This window comes from Tamandua tetradactyla, chromosome 16 (genome assembly GCF_023851605.1).
Source record: "Tamandua tetradactyla isolate mTamTet1 chromosome 16, mTamTet1.pri, whole genome shotgun sequence".
Lineage (NCBI taxonomy): Eukaryota > Metazoa > Chordata > Mammalia > Pilosa > Myrmecophagidae > Tamandua > Tamandua tetradactyla.
Window position 1 is genome coordinate 83,705,766 of NC_135342.1, and position 17,817 is coordinate 83,723,582.

At 49.3% G+C, this 17,817-nt stretch overlaps 1 protein-coding gene across 1 annotated transcript in view; it reads left to right on the forward strand.

Annotated features, from left to right (window-relative positions):
* The window catches only part of SPG7 (SPG7 matrix AAA peptidase subunit, paraplegin), a 45,252-nt gene extending 31,007 nt beyond the window's left edge, over positions 1-14,245 (forward strand). Inside the window, exons 10-17 of the mRNA XM_077133310.1 lie at positions 7,353-7,477; positions 8,326-8,428; positions 9,308-9,418; positions 10,525-10,640; positions 11,909-12,065; positions 12,789-12,955; positions 13,052-13,129; positions 13,865-14,245. Coding sequence (XP_076989425.1) covers positions 7,353-7,477; positions 8,326-8,428; positions 9,308-9,418; positions 10,525-10,640; positions 11,909-12,065; positions 12,789-12,955; positions 13,052-13,129; positions 13,865-14,080 — 1,073 coding nt within the window. The 3' untranslated portion in view covers positions 14,081-14,245. The remainder of the gene's footprint in view (positions 1-7,352; positions 7,478-8,325; positions 8,429-9,307; positions 9,419-10,524; positions 10,641-11,908; positions 12,066-12,788; positions 12,956-13,051; positions 13,130-13,864) is intronic.
* Positions 14,246-17,817: the final 3,572 nt, after the last annotated feature.

Here is a 17,817-nt window from a genome sequence, read left to right on the forward strand (position 1 = left end):
AGTAATTTGTGTGGGAGTGGGGTGGGATGTAGGTGGCGTCTCCGGGAGACTCAGGGGTCTCTCGGCCCTGTGGCCTGCTGAGCTGTCGCAGGCCCCAGCCGTCCCTGCCGGCCCCCGAGCTAACAAGGCCACATGGTGGGTTCGCAGCCATCTGTGCTGTAGTGCCAGGTCTGACAGGGGCCGCGCTGGGTCCTCTAGTGTTTCTTTTTTTCTTTTTTTTTTTTTTTTATTAATTAAAAAAAGAATTAACAAAACAATTAGAAATCATTCCAATCTACATGTACAATCAGTAATTCTTAATAACATCACATAGTTGCATATTCATCATTTCTTAGTACATTTGCATCGATTTAGAAAAAAATAAAAAGACAACAGAATAAGAATTAAAACAATAATAGAAAGAAAATAAAACAAAAACAAAAAACCTATACCTCACATGCAGCTTCATTCAGTGTTTTAACATAATTGCATTACAATTGGGTAGTATTGTACTGTCCATTTCTGAGTTTTTATATCCAGTCCCGTTGTACAGTCTGTATCCCTTCAGCTCCAATTATCCCTTCTCTTTTTTTTTTTTTTTTAATTAACGGAAAAAAAGAAATTAACCCAACATTTAGAGATCATACCATTCTACATATGCAATCATTAATTCTTAACATCATCACATAGATGCATGATCATCATTTCTTAGTACATTTGCATTGGTTTAGAAGAACTAGCAACATAACCGAAAAAGATATAGAATGTTAATATAGAGAAAAAAATAAAAGTAATAATAGTAAAATCAAAACAAAACAAAACAAAACAAAAACCTATAGCTCAGATGCAGCTTCATTCAGTGTTTTAACATGATTACTTTACAATTGGGTAGTATTGTACTGTCCATTTCTGAGTTTTTATATCCAGTCCTGTTGCACAGTCTGTATCCCTTCAGCTTCAATTACCCATTGTCTTACCCTGTTTCTAACTCCTGCTGAACTCTGTTACCAATGACATATTTCAAGTTTATTCTCGAATGTCCGTTCACATCAGTGGGACCATACAGTATTTGTCCTTTAGTTTTTGGCTGGATTCACTCAGCATAATATTCTGTAGGTCCATCCATGTTATTACATGGTTCATAAGTTTATCTTGTCTTAAAGCTGCATAATATTGCATCGTATGTATATACCACAGTTTGTTTAGCCACTCTTCTGTTGATGGAGATTTTGGCTGTTTCCATCTCTTTGCAATTGTAAATAATGCTGCTATAAACATTGGTGTGCAAATGTCCGTTTGTGTCTTTGCCCTTAAGTCCTTTGAGTAGGTACCTAGCAATGGTATTGCTGGGTCGTATGGCAATTCTATATTCAGCTTTTTGAGGAAGCGCCAAACTGCCTTCCACAGTGGTTGCACCCTTTGACATTCCCACCAACAGTGGATAAGTGTGCCTCTTTCTCCGCATCCTCTCCAGCACTTGTCATTATCTGTTTTGTTGATAATGGCCATTCTGGTGGGTGTGAGATGATATCTCATTGTGGTTTTGATTTGCATTTCTCTAATGGCCAGGGACATTGAGCATCTCTTCATGTGCCTCTTGGCCATCCGTATTTCCTCTTCTGAGAGGTGTCTGTTCAAGTCTTTTTCCCATTTTGTAATTGGGTTGGCTGTCTTTTTGTTGTTGAGATGAACAATCTCTTTATAAATTCTGGATACTAGACCTTTATCTGATATATCATTTCCAAATATTGTCTCCCATTGTGAAGGCTGTCTTTCTACTTTCTTGATGAAGTTCTTTGATGCACAAAAGTGTTTAATTTTGAGGAGTTCCCATTTATTTATTTCCTTCTTCAGTGCTCTTGCTTTAGGTTTAAGGTCCATAAAACCGCCTCCAGTTGTAAGATCCATAAGATATCTCCCAACATTTTCCTCTAACTGTTTTATGGTCTTAGACCTAATGTTTAGATCTTTGATCCATTTTGAGTTAACTTTTGTATAGGGTGTGAGATATGGGTCTTCTTTCATTCTTTTGCATATGGATATCCAGTTCTCTAGGCACCATTTATTGAAGAGACTGCTCTGTCCCAGGTGAGTTGGCTTGACTGCCTTATCAAAGATCAAATGTCCATAGATGAGAGGGTCTATATCTGAGCACTCTATTCGATTCCATTGGTCGATATATCTATCTTTATGCCAATACCATGCTGTTTTGACCACTGTGGCTTCATAATATGCCTTAAAGTCAGGCAGCGCGAGACCTCCAGCTTCGTTTTTTTTCCTCAAGATGTTTTTAGCAATTCGGGGCACCCTGCCCTTCCAGATAAATTTGCTTATTGGTTTTTCTATTTCTGAAAAATAAGTTGTTGGGATTTTGATTGGTATTGCATTGAATCTGTAAATCAATTTAGGTAGGATTGACATCTTAACTATATTTAGTCTTCCAATCCATGAACACGGTATGCCCTTCCATCTATTTAGGTCTTCTGTGATTTCTTTTAGCAGTTTTTTGTAGTTTTCTTTATATAGGTTTTTTGTCTCTTTAGTTAAATTTATTCCTAGGTATTTTATTCTTTTAGTTGCAATTGTAAATGGGATTCGTTTCTTGATTTCCCCCTCCGCTTGTTCATTGCTAGTGTATAGAAATGCTACAGATTTTTGAATGTTGATCTTGTAACCTGCTACTTTGCTGTACTCATTTATTAGCTCTAGTAGTTTTGTTGTGGATTTTTCCGGGTTTTCGACATATAGTATCTTATCATCTGCAAACAGTGATAGTTTTACTTCTTCCTTTCCAATTTTGATGCCTTGTATTTCTTTTTCTTGTCTAATTGCTCTGGCTAGAACCTCCAACACAATGTTGAATAATAGTGGTGATAGTGGACATCCTTGTCTTGTTCCTGATCTTAGGGGGAAAGTTTTCAATTTTTCCCCATTGAGGATGATATTAGCTGTGGGTTTTTCATATATTCCCTCTATCATTTTAAGGAAGTTCCCTTGTATTCCTATCTTTTGAAGTGTTTTCAACAGGAAAGGATGTTGGATCTTGTCGAATGCCTTCTCTGCATCAGTTGAGATGATCATGTGATTTTTCTGCTTTGATTTGTTGATATGGTGTATTACATTAATTGATTTTCTTATGTTGAACCATCCTTGCATACCTGGGATGAATCCTACTTGGTCATGATGTATAATTCTTTTAATGTGTTGTTGGATACGATTTGCTAGAATTTTATTGAGGATTTTTGCATCTGTATTCATTAGAGAGATTGGTCTGTAGTTTTCTTTTTTTGTAATATCCTTGCCTGGTTTTGGTATGAGGGTGATGTTGGCTTCATAGAATGAATTAGGTAGTTTTCCCTCCACTTCGATTTTTTTGAAGAGTTTGAAGAGAATTGGTACTAATTCTTTCTGGAACGTTTGGTAGAATTCACATGTGAAGCCATCTGGTCCTGGACTTTTCTTTTTAGGAAGCTTTTGAATGACTAATTCAATTTCTTTACTTGTGATTGGTTTGTTGAGGTCATCTATGTCTTCTTGAGTCAAAGTTGGTTGTTCATGTCTTTCCAGGAACCCGTCCATTTCCTCTAAATTGTTGTATTTATTAGCGTAAAGTTGTTCATAGTATCCTGTTATTACCTCCTTTATTTCTGTGAGGTCAGTAGTTATGTCTCCTCTTCCATTTCTGATCTTATTTATTTGCATCCTCTCTCTTCTTCTTTTTGTCAATCTTGCTAAGGGCCCATCAATCTTATTGATTTTCTCATAGAACCAACTTCTGGTCTTATTGATTTTCTCTACTGTTTTCATATTTTCAATTTCATTTATTTCTGCTCTGATCTTTGTTATTTCTTTCCTTTTGCTTGCTTTGGGATTAGTTTGCTGTTCTTTCTCCAGTTCTTCCAATTGAACAGTTAATTCCTGCATTTTTGCCTTTTCTTCTTTACTGATATAGGCATTTAGGGCAATAAATTTCCCTCTTAGCAGTGCCTTTGCTGCATCCCATAAGTTTTGATATGTTGTGTTTTCATTTTCATTTGCCTCGAGGTATTTACTAATTTCTCTTGCAATTTCTTCCTTGACCCACTCATTGTTTAAGAGTGTGTTGTTGAGCCTCCAGGTATTTGTGAATTTTCTGGCATTCTGCCTATTATTGATTTCCAACTTCATTCCTTTATGATCCGAGAAAGTGTTGTGTATGATTTCAATCTTTTTAAATTTATTAAGACTTGCTTTGTGACCCAGCATATGGTCTATCTTTGAGAATGATCCATGAGCACTTGAGAAAAAGGTGTATCCTGCTGTTGTGGGATGTAATGTCCTATAAATGTCTGTTAAGTCTAGCTCATTTATAGTAATATTCAGATTCTCTATTTCTTTATTGATCCTCTGTCTAGATGTTCTGTCCATTGATGAGAGTGGGGAATTGAAGTCTCCAACTATTATGGTATTTGTGTCTGTTTCCCTTTTCAGTGTTTGCAGTGTATTCCTCACGTATTTTGGGGCATTCTGGTTCGGTGCGTAAATATTTATGATTGTTATGTCTTCTTGTTTAATTGTTCCTTTTATTAGTATATAGTGTCCTTCTTTGTCTCTTTTAACTGTTTTACATTTGAAGTCTAACTTGTTGGATATTAGTATAGCCACTCCTGCTATTTTCTGGTTGTTATTTGCATGAAATATCTTTTCCCAACCTTTCACTTTCAACCTATGTTTATCTTTGGGTCTAAGATGTGTTTCCTGTAGACAGCATATAGAAGGATCCTGTTTTTTAATCCATTCTGCCAATCTATGTCTTTTGATTGGGGAATTCAGTCCATTAACATTTAGTGTTATTACTGTTTGGATAATATTTTCCTCTGCCATTTTGCCTTTTGTATTATATATATATCATATCTGACTTTCCTTCTTTCTACACTCTTCTCCATACCTCTCTCTTCTGTCTTTTTGGTTCTGACTCTAGTGCTCCCTTTAGTATTTCTTGCAGAGCTGGTCTCTTGGTCACAAATTCTCTCAGTGACTTTTTGTCTGAGAATGTTTTAATTTCTCCCTCATTTTTGAAGGACAATTTTGCTGGATATAGGAGTCTTGGTTGGCAGTTTTTCTCTTTTAGTAATTTAAATATATCATCCCACTGTCTTCTAGCCTCCATGGTTTCTGCTGAGAAATCTACACATAGTCTTATTGGGTTTCCCTTGTATGTGATGGATTGTTTTTCTCTTGCTGCTCTCAAGATCCTCTCTTTCTCTTTGACCTCTGACATTCTAACTAGTAAGTGTCTTGGAGAACGCCTATTTGGGTCTAATCTCTTTGGGGTGCGCTGCACTTCTTGGATCTGTAATTTCAGGTCTTTCATAAGAGTTGGGAAATTTTCAGTGAAAATTTCTTCCATTAGTTTTTCTCCTCCTTTTCCCTTCTCTTCTCCTTCTGGGACACCCACAACACGTATATTTGTGCGGTTCATATTGTCCTTGAGTTCCCTGATACCCTGTTCAAATTTTTCCATTCTTTTCCTGATAGTTTCTGTTTCTTTTTGGAATTCAGATGTTCCATCCTCCAAATCACTAATTCTATCTTCTGTCTCTTTGAATCTATCATTGTAGGTATCCATTGTTTTTTCTATCTTTTCTACTTTGTCCTTCACTTCCATAAGTTCTGTGATTTGCTTTTTCAGTTTTTCTATTTCTTCTTTATGTTCAGCCCATATCTTCTTCATGTCCTCCCTCAATTTATCGATTTCGTTTTTGAAGAGGTTTTCCATTTCTGTTCGTATATTTAGCATTAGTTGTCTCAGCTCCTGTATCTCATTTGAACTATTGGTTTGTTCCTTTGACTGGGCCATATTTTCAATTATTTGAGCGTGATCCATTATCTTCTGTTGGCGTCTGCGCATTTAGACAGATTTCCCTGGGTATTGGATCCAAAAGTTTGGAAGATTTTTCTGTGAAATCTCTGGGTTCTGTGTTTCTTATCCTGCCCAGTAGGTGGCGCTCGTGGCACACGTTTGTCTGCGGGTCCCACCAGTAAAAGGTGCTGTGGGACCTTAAACTTTGGAAAACTCTCGCCGTCCTGGGGGTTCGCTAGCCGAAGCGGCTTGAGCTGGCCTGGGGTCCGAACACAGGGAGGGTTGCTGGTCGCCGCAGCCAGGGTAAGAGCCCGTCCGAATTTCCTAGTCGGCCCTGGGCAACAAGCGTGGCGGGAGGGCGCCAGTGGCAGCGGCCCGCCCGAGAGAGTGCACGTTCCCCGGGAGTCACGGGTTTGGAAGGGGCCTCCCCCACCCGTCACCGTTCTCCGCGGCCTGGGGGTTTCCGATCCAATTCTCTCAGTTGGTCGGGGGGCTGCGCATGGTGTGAGCGCCAGCCGCCTTGGTTTCAGGGGACCGCCTCTCCAATTCTCCCAGCCAGCCCGGGAAGGGGGAAGGGAGTAACTCCGGCCGCTTGCCACCCCGCCCGGTAAGGCCCGCGCGCCTCGGCGATCTCACCCGAGCTGCTTCTCTCAGCCAGCCAGCCGTTCCAGGATGGGGTACGCTGTCTTTTTTATCTCTGTTGTGGCTTTGGGCGCTTTCTGTATCATTTCTACTCCCCTAGTAGGTGTCCTGGAGAAGAAACTAAGATCCGCGCGTCTTACTAAGCCGCCATCTTCCAGGAAGTCCCCTCTAGTGTTTCTTTTAAATGTCACTTTTGTTAAAGGACTTAATGGGTGTTTATCTGTCAGCATCAGCTTATTAGTAATTTCTTCAGTTAACAAAAGCTGGATCATGGCATCTTTTTCTTTTTAAATTTATTGTGAAACTTACCAGAGAAAAACAGAAATGTGCAGTGAGGCCCCACACCCGGGCTTTAGTGACCCCGTCCACTCCCCACATTCTTCCTACACCCCAGTGGGTTATTCCGGGAAACCCAGGGTTTTTATGTACCCTGAAATATCTTTTTACATTTAGAGAAATACCACAGTACCACATAACACCTAAGGTAAAGGCCAGTTGTTAATAGCGTCTAATGTCCTTCCCAGTTCACATTTCCCTGACCTCTGTGTAAGTGCCTTTTGGCAGTTGCCTTAAATCAGACCCAGTGAAAGTTCTCCAGTTCATCAGTGTCTCTGGTAGTGGTTTCTGATCTTGATTTCTCAGGAGGAAACCTTGTACATAGTAAACCTCAGACTGCACTCAGGCGGGAGACCGTCACGGTCACATCCTTCTGGCCCCGGGAGGCATCGTCCATGGCCCTGGGGTCAGCAGTGCAGCCAGAGCACCCACCGAGGAATGCTGGTCGAAAGCAGCGGCTGCAGGCTCTGCGGGTCCTGGAGGCCACCCCGTTCCTGGGCCCTGCAAGGGGAGGCCCCACCCTCAGGCTGCTGCGCCTGTTCTCTGTCCCCAGGCATGGGCACCACTGACCACGTGATAGTCCTGGCGTCCACCAACCGCGCGGACATCCTGGACAGCGCGCTGATGCGGCCAGGCAGGCTGGACCGACATGTCTTTATTGACCTTCCCACCTTGCAGGTCAGCACTCTTGTCGGGGTGGTGGGGGGTCCCTTTTCCCTGGGCTTGGGTGGGTGGGAGCAACCCGCATTCCCCGGTAGCCCTGGCGGCCTGAGCGGTCACTGCCCAGTGCATCCATCCCTCAGGAGCGCCACCAGGCCGTCCCTGGCTCACTGCTTTCCTCTGCGTTCTGCAGTGGGTTTTGTTTATCACTGCTGTTTTCTCTACCCTTAAACAGGCGGGGTTGGATGTGCTGTTGTGGGTTAAGTTTAGAGAATGTTATTTGAAACCGAGTCCAAGAGGAAAGGGAGGAGAAGCTCCGCTAGCCCTCCCACAGCTTCTTTTCCAGGGTGAGGAGAGCCCCACCCGCCACTGCCTCGGGCCTTTTGGGGGTCCCCCTCCTGGTAGACTAGCCTGTGGGACAACCGCAAGGCGCCCCCAGCTGGCTGGGATAGGAACCCTGTGTAAGGAGGGTGTTTGATGGGGGTGGGCCGGGCTGTGTCGGGTGGCTACCTCCCCTCCCCAGGCTGCTCCTGGGTGGGCCAGTGAAGATGGCCGTCAGGAGGCCGCCCCAGTTGCCTTGACCTCCACTTCTGGCCGGGTCAGAGTATACATGTAAACGTGACCTGGCCCTGTCTGCTGCATTCTCTCTTCCGTTCTCCTCCAGTCCCTTGCTTTGTAGGATGCTGCTTCTGGCGCAGACTTAGTTCCACACGACAGCATAGCCCTGATCTAGATGCCCAGGGCCCTCTCCCCAAGCCCCCACGTCTCTTGTCCACAGGGCGTGGCTGTAGAAGTGCCTCTGCTGCCCGCCTGGAGTGTTGCCAGGCAGGACCCAAGCATGTTCTTTCCCTTCTCTGCTGTGGCAGGAGAGGAGAGAGATTTTTGAACAGCACCTGAAGAGTCTGAAGCTGACGCAGACAAGCAGCTTTTACTCTCAGCGCCTGGCAGAGCTGACGCCTGGATTCAGTGGTATGAAAGCTGTTTCCCTTCCAGCACATTCTCCACCTGCAGCCCCACGTTAGTGAGAGCCTCTCCTGCCCCATACACAGCCCTGGGCACAGGACACTTGCGCCATCCCAGTCCTGCGCATGGGCACCCTCTGCCTGCCCCTGGGGGTCCCGCTGTCCTCACAAGCCTGGGGGAGCAGGAGGCCGCCAAGCGCTCAGCACGGTTCTCATTCCCCGTGTGGTAGAAAACCAGGTAGTGGCTGTTCCTCCTGGGCTCGGGCTGCCGCAGACACTGGCCAGCACCCCCCGGGGCTGTGTCTGAGGCCTCCTGGCCCTGCCCTTGGCTCTGTGGGAGGGGCTCATACCCTCCAGCCCCACTGCCCCCCGCACCCCAGGCTGCCCAGCATCAGGCCATGTGTCTCGGGCTCGTTCCATTCAGGAGAAATAAACAGTGCAAGTGCGTTTCTTTTTCTCTTTGACTCTCAATTGAAAAAAAATAAAAAACCCTTTATTACTACGTAGTTTCTTTCATTTTGGTTGTTTTTTTGTTTTTAATTAAAGCCCTTAACTAGAATCTTGTGGGTACGGGAGAGCCTTAAATTTCATCAGTGTCTGTATGAACTACCAGGTGGGCGATCCATGAGATGGCACTCAGGTAGACCCAGCTCTTGGGTCTTGTCACTGTTATGAGGGGCTCAGATCTAATAGAACGCTAGTGCCCTCCCTGTCAGCGTCCCCTTCCCGCTGTCTGACACTTACCCGTTATGCTTCGCTGTCCACCTCTTGTGCACGCCCCTCCTGCCCGCCCCTTTCCTGGGGGTCCCTGTCCTTCTGTCTCTGTTCCTCCCAGCAGACCCATGGGTCCAGGCCGTGGGCCCACCTGCGTGCTGTCTGTTGACAGGTGCAGACATAGCAAACATCTGTAACGAAGCCGCTCTCCACGCTGCGCGGGAAGGGCACAAATCTGTGCACACGCTGGACTTTGAGTATGCTGTGGAGCGCGTCCTTGCAGGTAGGGGACCTCGTTCTCCCACTGCAGCCTCGGTCTGGGCATTGTCCAGAGGAAGGCTGGTCACACCAGAAGCCAACCCAGAGCTGGGTGGACAGAGCCGAGGCTAGTCTTGGACGCCAGTCGATCGGCAAGTAGCAAGGAGCCCCTGGTTTTGTTTTGAGTCAGGTCTTTACAATGTAGCCTACTTGTGTTTTGTGTGAAACGCCACAGATTTACCTAATAGTGGATATACTCTACAAATAAAAATAGAAAAACCTGTTGCAAAGCCAGATAGAAAAAGCAGATGACTGGGCACTGGCAGTAGAACTGGCCAGAGGGTTGTACGTTCACTGTCAGGGAACGTGGGTGCCTTCAGGTAGGGGAGCTGACTATGAGAGACTGGAAGTGCCACCCTCGGACGCAGGAGGGCACACCATGCTGGCCATGCCTTGCTCCAATCTGTGCTGCCTCTTGCACAGATGCCAGTATGCCCTGCTGCCCACTGTCCCACCAGCTTTCATGCCCACTCTGCTGAGTCCAGGGCTCTGGACGGTCACAGAGGCAGGGGGGTGGGCATGAGGGGATGCCAGCTGTGCTCTGCCATGCTGCTCCAAGCCGGATCCATAGACTTGCAGGTATAAGCATCTAGAAACCCATGGCCCCAGGGTGGCTGCATCCAGATGGGGGCAGTGCACACTTATAGAATTGAGTTTAGAGTCAAAACCGAAAAAAGAGCCTGGCTGTTGGCCACAGGTGGTGTGAGAAGCTGGAAGCCATGAGTAGACGTAAACCTGTGACCTGTCCCCAGAGGAAGTATCTCGTCACCTACCCCCCACACACACCCCCAGAGCCTTGCCTGTCCCTCCCACACCATTCTCTGGGCACGGTGGCAGCCCAGGCTTACCGGGCAGGTAGGGATGGTGCGGGTATGTTAGCAAAGGTCAACATTCATGGAAGTAGAGAAGAATCTCCTCCAGGCCTGTCTTCCATGAGTTCCCTTTCAAGTTGCAGTGACAGTGGAGTGTGGTGTGGGTGGCAGCTCAAGAGAAGTGCGGGTGGCAGATGCCCTGGGACCACCGTGCTTGTGTGGCCTGGCAGCAGCACCCTTGCTTCTTGTGCTCTTTTAGGGACTGCCAAAAAGAGCAAGATCCTCTCAAAGGAAGAGCAGAGAGTTGTTGCGTTCCACGAGTCAGGCCACGCGTTGGTTGGCTGGTTGCTGGAGCACACAGAGGCTGTGATGAAGGTGAGCCTCTGGGAGCGCACAACTGCCCTGACAGCTGCCTCTGATGTGGCGCAGCACGTGTGCTTCGTGGGGGCGGCAGCTCTGCGGAGGGGCTGGGGCGGAAGGGGGCTGCCAGCTGACTTCAAGGGCTCCCTGTCCTCGCTGGGTTCGCAGTTTCTGAATTAGGCATTGCCAAGTTCATTGTCACCTCTGTGTTCATGTAACGAAGGTTGGATAAAAGCAAGTTTAGAACGTCGTTTTTAGAAATACTGCTCTTGGAAACGTTTGTGACTTTAAAAAATTTCATTTGTGTCTAGTGGGCCCCCCGTCACATGGCCATCAGGACACAAGCTCCCTGGCCCAGGACAGGCCACCTGGAGTCCCTGGGTGCTTTGTGGAAAGCTGAGGCAGGGGAAGGCAGCAGCTCTGCCAATGAGAACTCAGGCAGATTGCAGTCATGCTTAGTGCCCACTAATTACAAAAGGGCTGAGAGGTGGTGGGGTGCTGCTGGGCAGCATCTACTGGCCAGGCCGCCTGTTTGCTCTCCAGCGGGTTGGAGGGCTGGTCTCAGGGGACACAGTCACCCGTGGCGAGGCGCCATCGCTGAACAAGTGTGGGCACTAGAAGACCTAGCAGTCACGTGGTTCACAAGGCCAAAAGTTAACACCAAAATTGTATGCTCTGAAAATTTTCACTCGAATTGATGGCTAAGAGCCAGAGCAGCTCCCTTCCAAGAAACTTAGCTAGAGGAAGATTGTGGTAGTGATTGTTGTGACCATCCTATAAGAGCTGTTATTTATGGCCTTTGTCATTTATTTAATTTTAGGGATTAAATTTTCTGTTCAGAATATCAGAGCAGTTTGGCACAGTCATCTTGCTGCCATAGTGCTCAGAATCAGCTGCCACTTCTTCCCAGGGCCTGTCCTTCCCCCGGAACCTTCACCCCGTGTCCAGTGTAGGGGTGCCCTGAGGCTCCTTTCTCCAGCCGGCACCGTCCAGGTGCCAGCAGCCAGCCACCCGTGGTGTGGGGCTGCAGCCAGGGAAGGGTTGGCCTCCACCCAGAGGCTGTGGACCTGTGTGCACAGCCGCATGCAGGGAGAGCAGGCCTGGAGAACTTGCACCAGGCCCAGGCTCCGGGCCCTCTCTGCTCCTCAGAGCCACCCTTTATTGCTGGAGTCCCTTTTGTTACCCAGGAGGACAGGGCACACAGTTCATGGCCCGGACAGGCTATGTCCGGTCTGCCCTGCTTCACCTCGATGCCTGCTGACCTGGCCGCCCTTGTCCCTCAGGTCTCCATAGCTCCACGGACAAACGCCGCCCTGGGCTTTGCCCAGATGCTCCCCAGGGACCAGCACCTCTTCACCCGGGAGCAGCTGTTCCAGCGGCTGTGCATGGCCCTGGGCGGCCGCGCCTCTGAGGCTCTCTCCTTTAACACAGTCACTTCTGGTGAGCCCGCGTGGACCCTGGAGACCCATGGGAGGGGGTCTGAGCAAGGATTGTGGTGGTGAAACTGACAGGCAGCTTCCGTTGGTTCAGTAGTTTTAGAAGCTTTATTGACCTATAACTCACAGACCATAATTGAGGGGGTTTAAGTTGATTCACAGACGTCTGCAGCCGGCCCTGCAGTCAGTTTCGAGCCTTTCCCTCATCTCTCAAAGAAACCACATGCTCATTAGCTGACACCCTACCCACCTGGCCCTCGGCAGTCACGACTGTGCTCTCTGCCTTTATGCATTTCCCCATTAGTTCATATTTTTTGTGGTAATGCATGCATAACATAAAATCTTCTGTTTCAACCATTTTTGAGCGTACAATTCAGTGGCTTTAACTGCTTTTACAGTGTGCCACCATTGCTACCTCCCCTTGCCACCCATTCTCGTTACCCACATGGAAACCCTGTCCCTGGAACGCACCCCTTCCCCAGCCCTTGCAGCCCTGGGTCTGCGTTCTGTACTGGACTCTGGGCAGTTTGCATAGTGGGGTCAGGCCTCTGTCCCTTGTGTCTGGCTCACTTGGCACCGTATTTTCAGGGGGTTCATCCGTGTGGCAAGGATCAGAGCACTCCTTTCTAGCAGCCGAACTGTGCTCCAGTGCAGGTGATGCACTTGTGGGCTGCTGGCCATGCTGCTGCCAGTGCTGGTGTAAGCGCCCCCTCTTGGCCCCACACAGGGGCGCAGGACGACCTGAAGAAGGCCACCCGCGTGGCCTATGCCATGGTGAGGCAGTTTGGGATGGCACCCAGCATCGGCCCCATCTCCTTCCCTGAGGCCCAGGAGAGCACCGCAGGAGTCGGGCGGCGCCCCTTCAGCCAAGGTCTGCAGCAGCTGATGGACCACGTGAGTGCACAGCCATGCCACACTGCACAGGCCCGGTTGGCACACGGGGGGCAGGGGGCGGCTGTGAACCCCCGTCTGCTCCCTTCTCGCTTGCAGGAAGCTGAGCTGCTGGTGGCCAGAGCCTACAGGCACACTGAGAAGGTGCTGCAAGACAACCTGGGCAAGCTGCAGGCGGTGAGCCTTCCGGCATGTGGTCTCTGGCCCCTCACCATTCCCTGCAGAAGTTAGAATGGAAAGGCCGAGCTCGCAATGCCACGAATGCCCCCCTCCCAGGAGGCCCCAAGATGCTGCAGTGTCCACAGGGAGCCCCGCCGGCCAGCCCAGGATCCTCCTGTTTCCTCACTTGTTTTTAGCTTTTTGAGCAGCTCATATGGAGAGATGAGTCTCTTGCAGTACATCCCCAGATAAGTCACCCCAGTTTGGGGCACAAGTGTTTTGTTGAAATGCGAGCAAGTTTTGCCTTAGCAGAACCCATAAGCTGTGGTTTGGGAGCCATGTTTGCACTCACATTTTGGTCTGCAGCAGAGAGAGTGCGGTCGACACTGTGACCACACACCTCTGTGTCCCCAGCTCTCCTCTGCAGTGCCCGTGCCCCCCAGATACCCAGGAGGAAGTTGCACCTGCTACCCTTCCCCCATGCAGACACACAGCGTGGTCAGTTAAGGGAACCCTAGCCGTCACGCCTGAGTAGAGACTTGGAAGGAAAGTAGAGAGACGAGTAGGGCTGGCAGTCACGGTTCAGACAGGGAGTGGTTCTTTGCCTGAGCTGCTTCCCCAAAGCTGCTTCCCCTCCTGCAGATGCTGCTTGCAGCGTCCTGCCCACGGGGCCCAAGAGGGGCTCGTGGTCTGTGCACGGCAGGCCGCAGCTGCTCTGTCTGGGCTTACACGTGCCATGTCCGTCCCTTCTAGCTGGCAGATGCCCTCCTGGAGAAGGAGGTGATCAATTACGAGGACATCGAGGCCCTCATTGGCCCACCACCTCACGGGCCCAAGAAGATGATCTCGCCCCAAACGTGGGTCGATGCTGAGAGGGAGAAGCAGGACGCTGGAGATGAAGAGGCCCCCCCACGCCCCGCTGGGCGTGGGGGAGAGATGGACAAGGAAGAGCCATCTTGGCCCAAATAGTGTGGGCTGCCGTGAAGATGCAGTAGGGGTCGCCCACCAGGGGTCTGTCTGCCCACCTGAGGTCTGTGCCTCCCTCAGAGCCCTGGATGGACTCTGCCAACGACATTCTGAGCTCCTGTTACTGATTTCCCTTCTGTGATCAGTAAAGTTCTTTGCAGAGATGAATGATTTAATTTCCCCTCTGTTGTTTCCCCTATGGGGAGAAATATAATTAATGCGGGTTACAAGTGCTGCCTGGCCTGGCCTACCCAGAACCCCACGCTCTCGTCTCGGTGGGTGGCCGGGCAGCACAGAAGGCTGCAGCAGGTGCCGGCCCCAGCCCTGCAGTTTCCTCCCTGTGCTGCTAAGAACCGTGTTTGGGTGCTCACTCATTGGTGAGACAGCAATCGGGGAAAGCAGGGCCGAGGCCGTTCAAGGTTGAGCACGTCACCAGCTGCTGCTCTTTAAACAGACGCAAGTCGGGAAGACTCTCAGTATTGGTTTATTTGAGCTGTCTGGGGAACCCCTAGTGGTTACTGTCCGGAGAACTGTTGTGATATTTGGCTAATAAACTCTGTGAAATGGAGACTCTGCCTTCATGCTGCCTGGCCAGCTCTAGCCCAGCAAGAGCCGTTGGCTTTGGGTGTCTGGGTCACAGGAGCTTGTGCTTGCTGTTGTCAGCTTGGGCCAAGGGCTGACATCATTGAAGAGCCCAGGACTCTAGACCCAGGCCATCCAGGAACACGGCCCAGGGGAGCCCATCACCGGTGGACAGACCAAGAGCACATGGTTCGGTGTCTGCGGGGGTGGGGGTGCCTGGGTCAGGCCTTTTGGGGCTCACGCCTGGAGCTGCTCAGCCCAGCATGCCTGCAGCCCGACTTGACACTTCCTGACCGCGATCTTCCTTTCGCTTCCCTGCCTTCCCGGGGTGGGGGGCAGGGGGACCAGTGCAGCCACACACCTGGAGGAAGGGCCTGGCAGCCCGGAGAGAACGTGGGCTCTGACATCCGACCTCGTCAGCAAGTTTCTGCTTGGAGCTGGGAGCCCATCTGGCGAGCTTGCTCTCTGGGCAGCAGAGCTCACCGTCCCCACGGCACTTTCCCTTCACACAGCTCCAGTTGCTTATCCTTTGGAAAGCTGCTGACAGAGGGTCAGGGGAAGCTCAGCCAGGAAACAGGTGTAAGTGATGGGAAGAATGGCCTTAGCACAGTACACAGCAGATAGGGAACCCTTCTGGCCGAGGAAGGATCACCCCTGTGCCTCCACAGGTGAGGAAGTCCACTTGGATTCTGCTCTACTGGATGGAAGATGAGGTCTTGGCAGCCTCTGGTCCTCTGCTCAGAGACCTGTGCCCTCGACGGCTCACAGGGAGACATCGTGCTGAGGAGCAGGCTTGCATCGGAGCTGTGCCGACCCTCTCACCCCTCCGGGCCCAGAGGCTTCCCCAGCTGCTGCACCGGGGCCCCGTGGGCAGCAGCACTGCCCAGGGCTCGCCCTGGTTGTTCCCTCCCTCCAGCCTGGTGCGCAGTGCAGGCTGGAAGCTCCTGCAGAAAGCTGCCCACCCTCCGGCTCGTCTGAGGCCACCTCCCTTACGTAAACACGTTGTCCCTCAGTTTGTTTTGCACAGCTATAGAAAGCCCCTGGAGTTTCTTAAAGAACAGTAAAAGGAAAAGCAGACCCGTAGTTCTGAAGTCATACTACTACTCATTCTCCACTATACTTGGGAGTACCCATTTGTGATGCTCATCAGTGAATTTTTGGTGGGTTTTCACTGACGCTAAGATCTGACATTTGTCAGCTGCAGGTGGAGAAGGTGGCCGGCTGGGGTGGCTGCGAGCTGGTGGCAAAGCAGTGCCTCCGTCTCCTGTGCGGGTGTGAGTTAGCACATGGCTGCTTTCCTAGTCACCTTCCCACACTCCCTGGTCAACGTTAAGATGCTAACTTTAGCAAAGTAGTACAGGGATTTTTTTTTTCTTTTTACAAAACACTGTGAAATCACTCTGTGATATTAATTTATTTTTTTAATTTTTTTATTAATTAAAAAAAATTAACAGACAAAACATTAAGATATCATTCCATTCTACATATTGTGATATTAATTTAAAACCATCATATATACCCAACTAAGATTGTATGTGTGAAAGGGTTGCAGAAACTGCAAGAATAGGAAGCTGTTATTGACTCAGAGTTTGGATTTCTTGAGAAGCACACCCAGACCCCTGGACGCACTCTTAGGAAGCAGCCCCAGCAGGGAGGGGCAGAGGCAGGGAAGGGGGCGGGATGGCAAGTTACTGCAGTGGGTCTTGGCGTGCTCAGTCCTGCCTGGGGCCCGGGAGCCTATGTAGGGCATGCCGCCACCCTCCACAGGCCTCCACCCTTGGGTTCTGTGGCCAGCCCCTCCTGGTCAGGACCCAGCTTCTGGGGTCTTCCTGAGTGCCTGGGCAGGGTGGTACCTGTGGCGTCCTGTGCTGCAGCTAATCAGCCAAGTCTTTGTATCAGAAAGACATCTATTCACTTCTCTGATTTTTGCCAGTGGGACAGTCAAGTATGTTTCCAGCAAGATTTTTAATCAGAACGTTTTTGCCCTCCCTTTTTTACGTCGTCGTTTTTTTTAAATCAAGTACAGAATAGTCAAAGAAAAAAAATTGGATTCAGTGGCGGTCTTGGTTGTACACAGAGGCAAGTTCCCTAGATTACAACTTCATCACAGCTCGCTCAGTTCTGAGCAGTGTTTCCAGTTTTGGACCTCTAGGCATCAGGACTGCAGCTTCATGAAGAGCAGATGGAGTGCAGGTGGCCTGGGTTAGGGAAGACAGGGTGGCACGAGTTTGTAGGTCTGTGTAGGAGGAGAAAAGGGCACTGGGACACTGTTTTAGGCATCTCAATCGGTCGTGAGAGCATGAAAAGGGGTCTGAGAAAGACATGGGAGGTCAGGCATGTTGATGGCTTAAATTAAGAGAAATCTGCTAATCCAAGGCAAGCATGGATCCAGCAAGCGTTTCCCCCAGACTCTGCCAGACACAGCTGGAATGGCACAGGCCTGACCCCAGGCCCCAGGTCCCACACACAGGGTGAGCTGTAAAATGAGGACGAGCCTCCCTCTCTCCCAAGAACTTCTGAGGACTGAACGAGATGTGATGAGGTGGGACATTAATCCACTCTTCTCTCCCTCCTCTGCCTCACCAGATGCCCTTCGCGCTGGCTACTCCACTGGGACCCATGGAGTGCTGACAGCCAGCATCACTGACTCACCACATGCAGGCCATGTCACAGACAGTGGACAGTGGTCAGAGAACTTGAAAATTTAAATAATTCTTCAATGTCTGGAAACTGGTACGAAGGCAGAACAAGAGCCAGGTCCCTGGACCGTGGCCCAGATTCTCACTGACTTGTGGTCACTGACTGCCCAGTTTAGTGTGTGTGTGTGTGTGTGTGAAAACGACTGGCTCAGAACCCAGTGTTGCTCTAACCTTACAGATGCATGCCACTTCGGAGGGCATCAAGTACTTTTGTTTGCTCACTGCCCCACGTGAGAGCACGGCCTCAGCTCAGGTGGGCACACACCTGTTAGATGGCAGAGCTGGGGCAGGCACTTTCTCTGCTCTGTTTACATGCCATCTTCTTGATTACAAACGTGTTCTTCATAAGTGTTCTGGTTTGCTAGCTGCCAGAATGCAACACACCAGAGACGGATTGGCTTTTAATAAAGGGGGATTTATTTCATTAGTTCTTCAGAGGAAAGGCAGCTCAGCTAACTT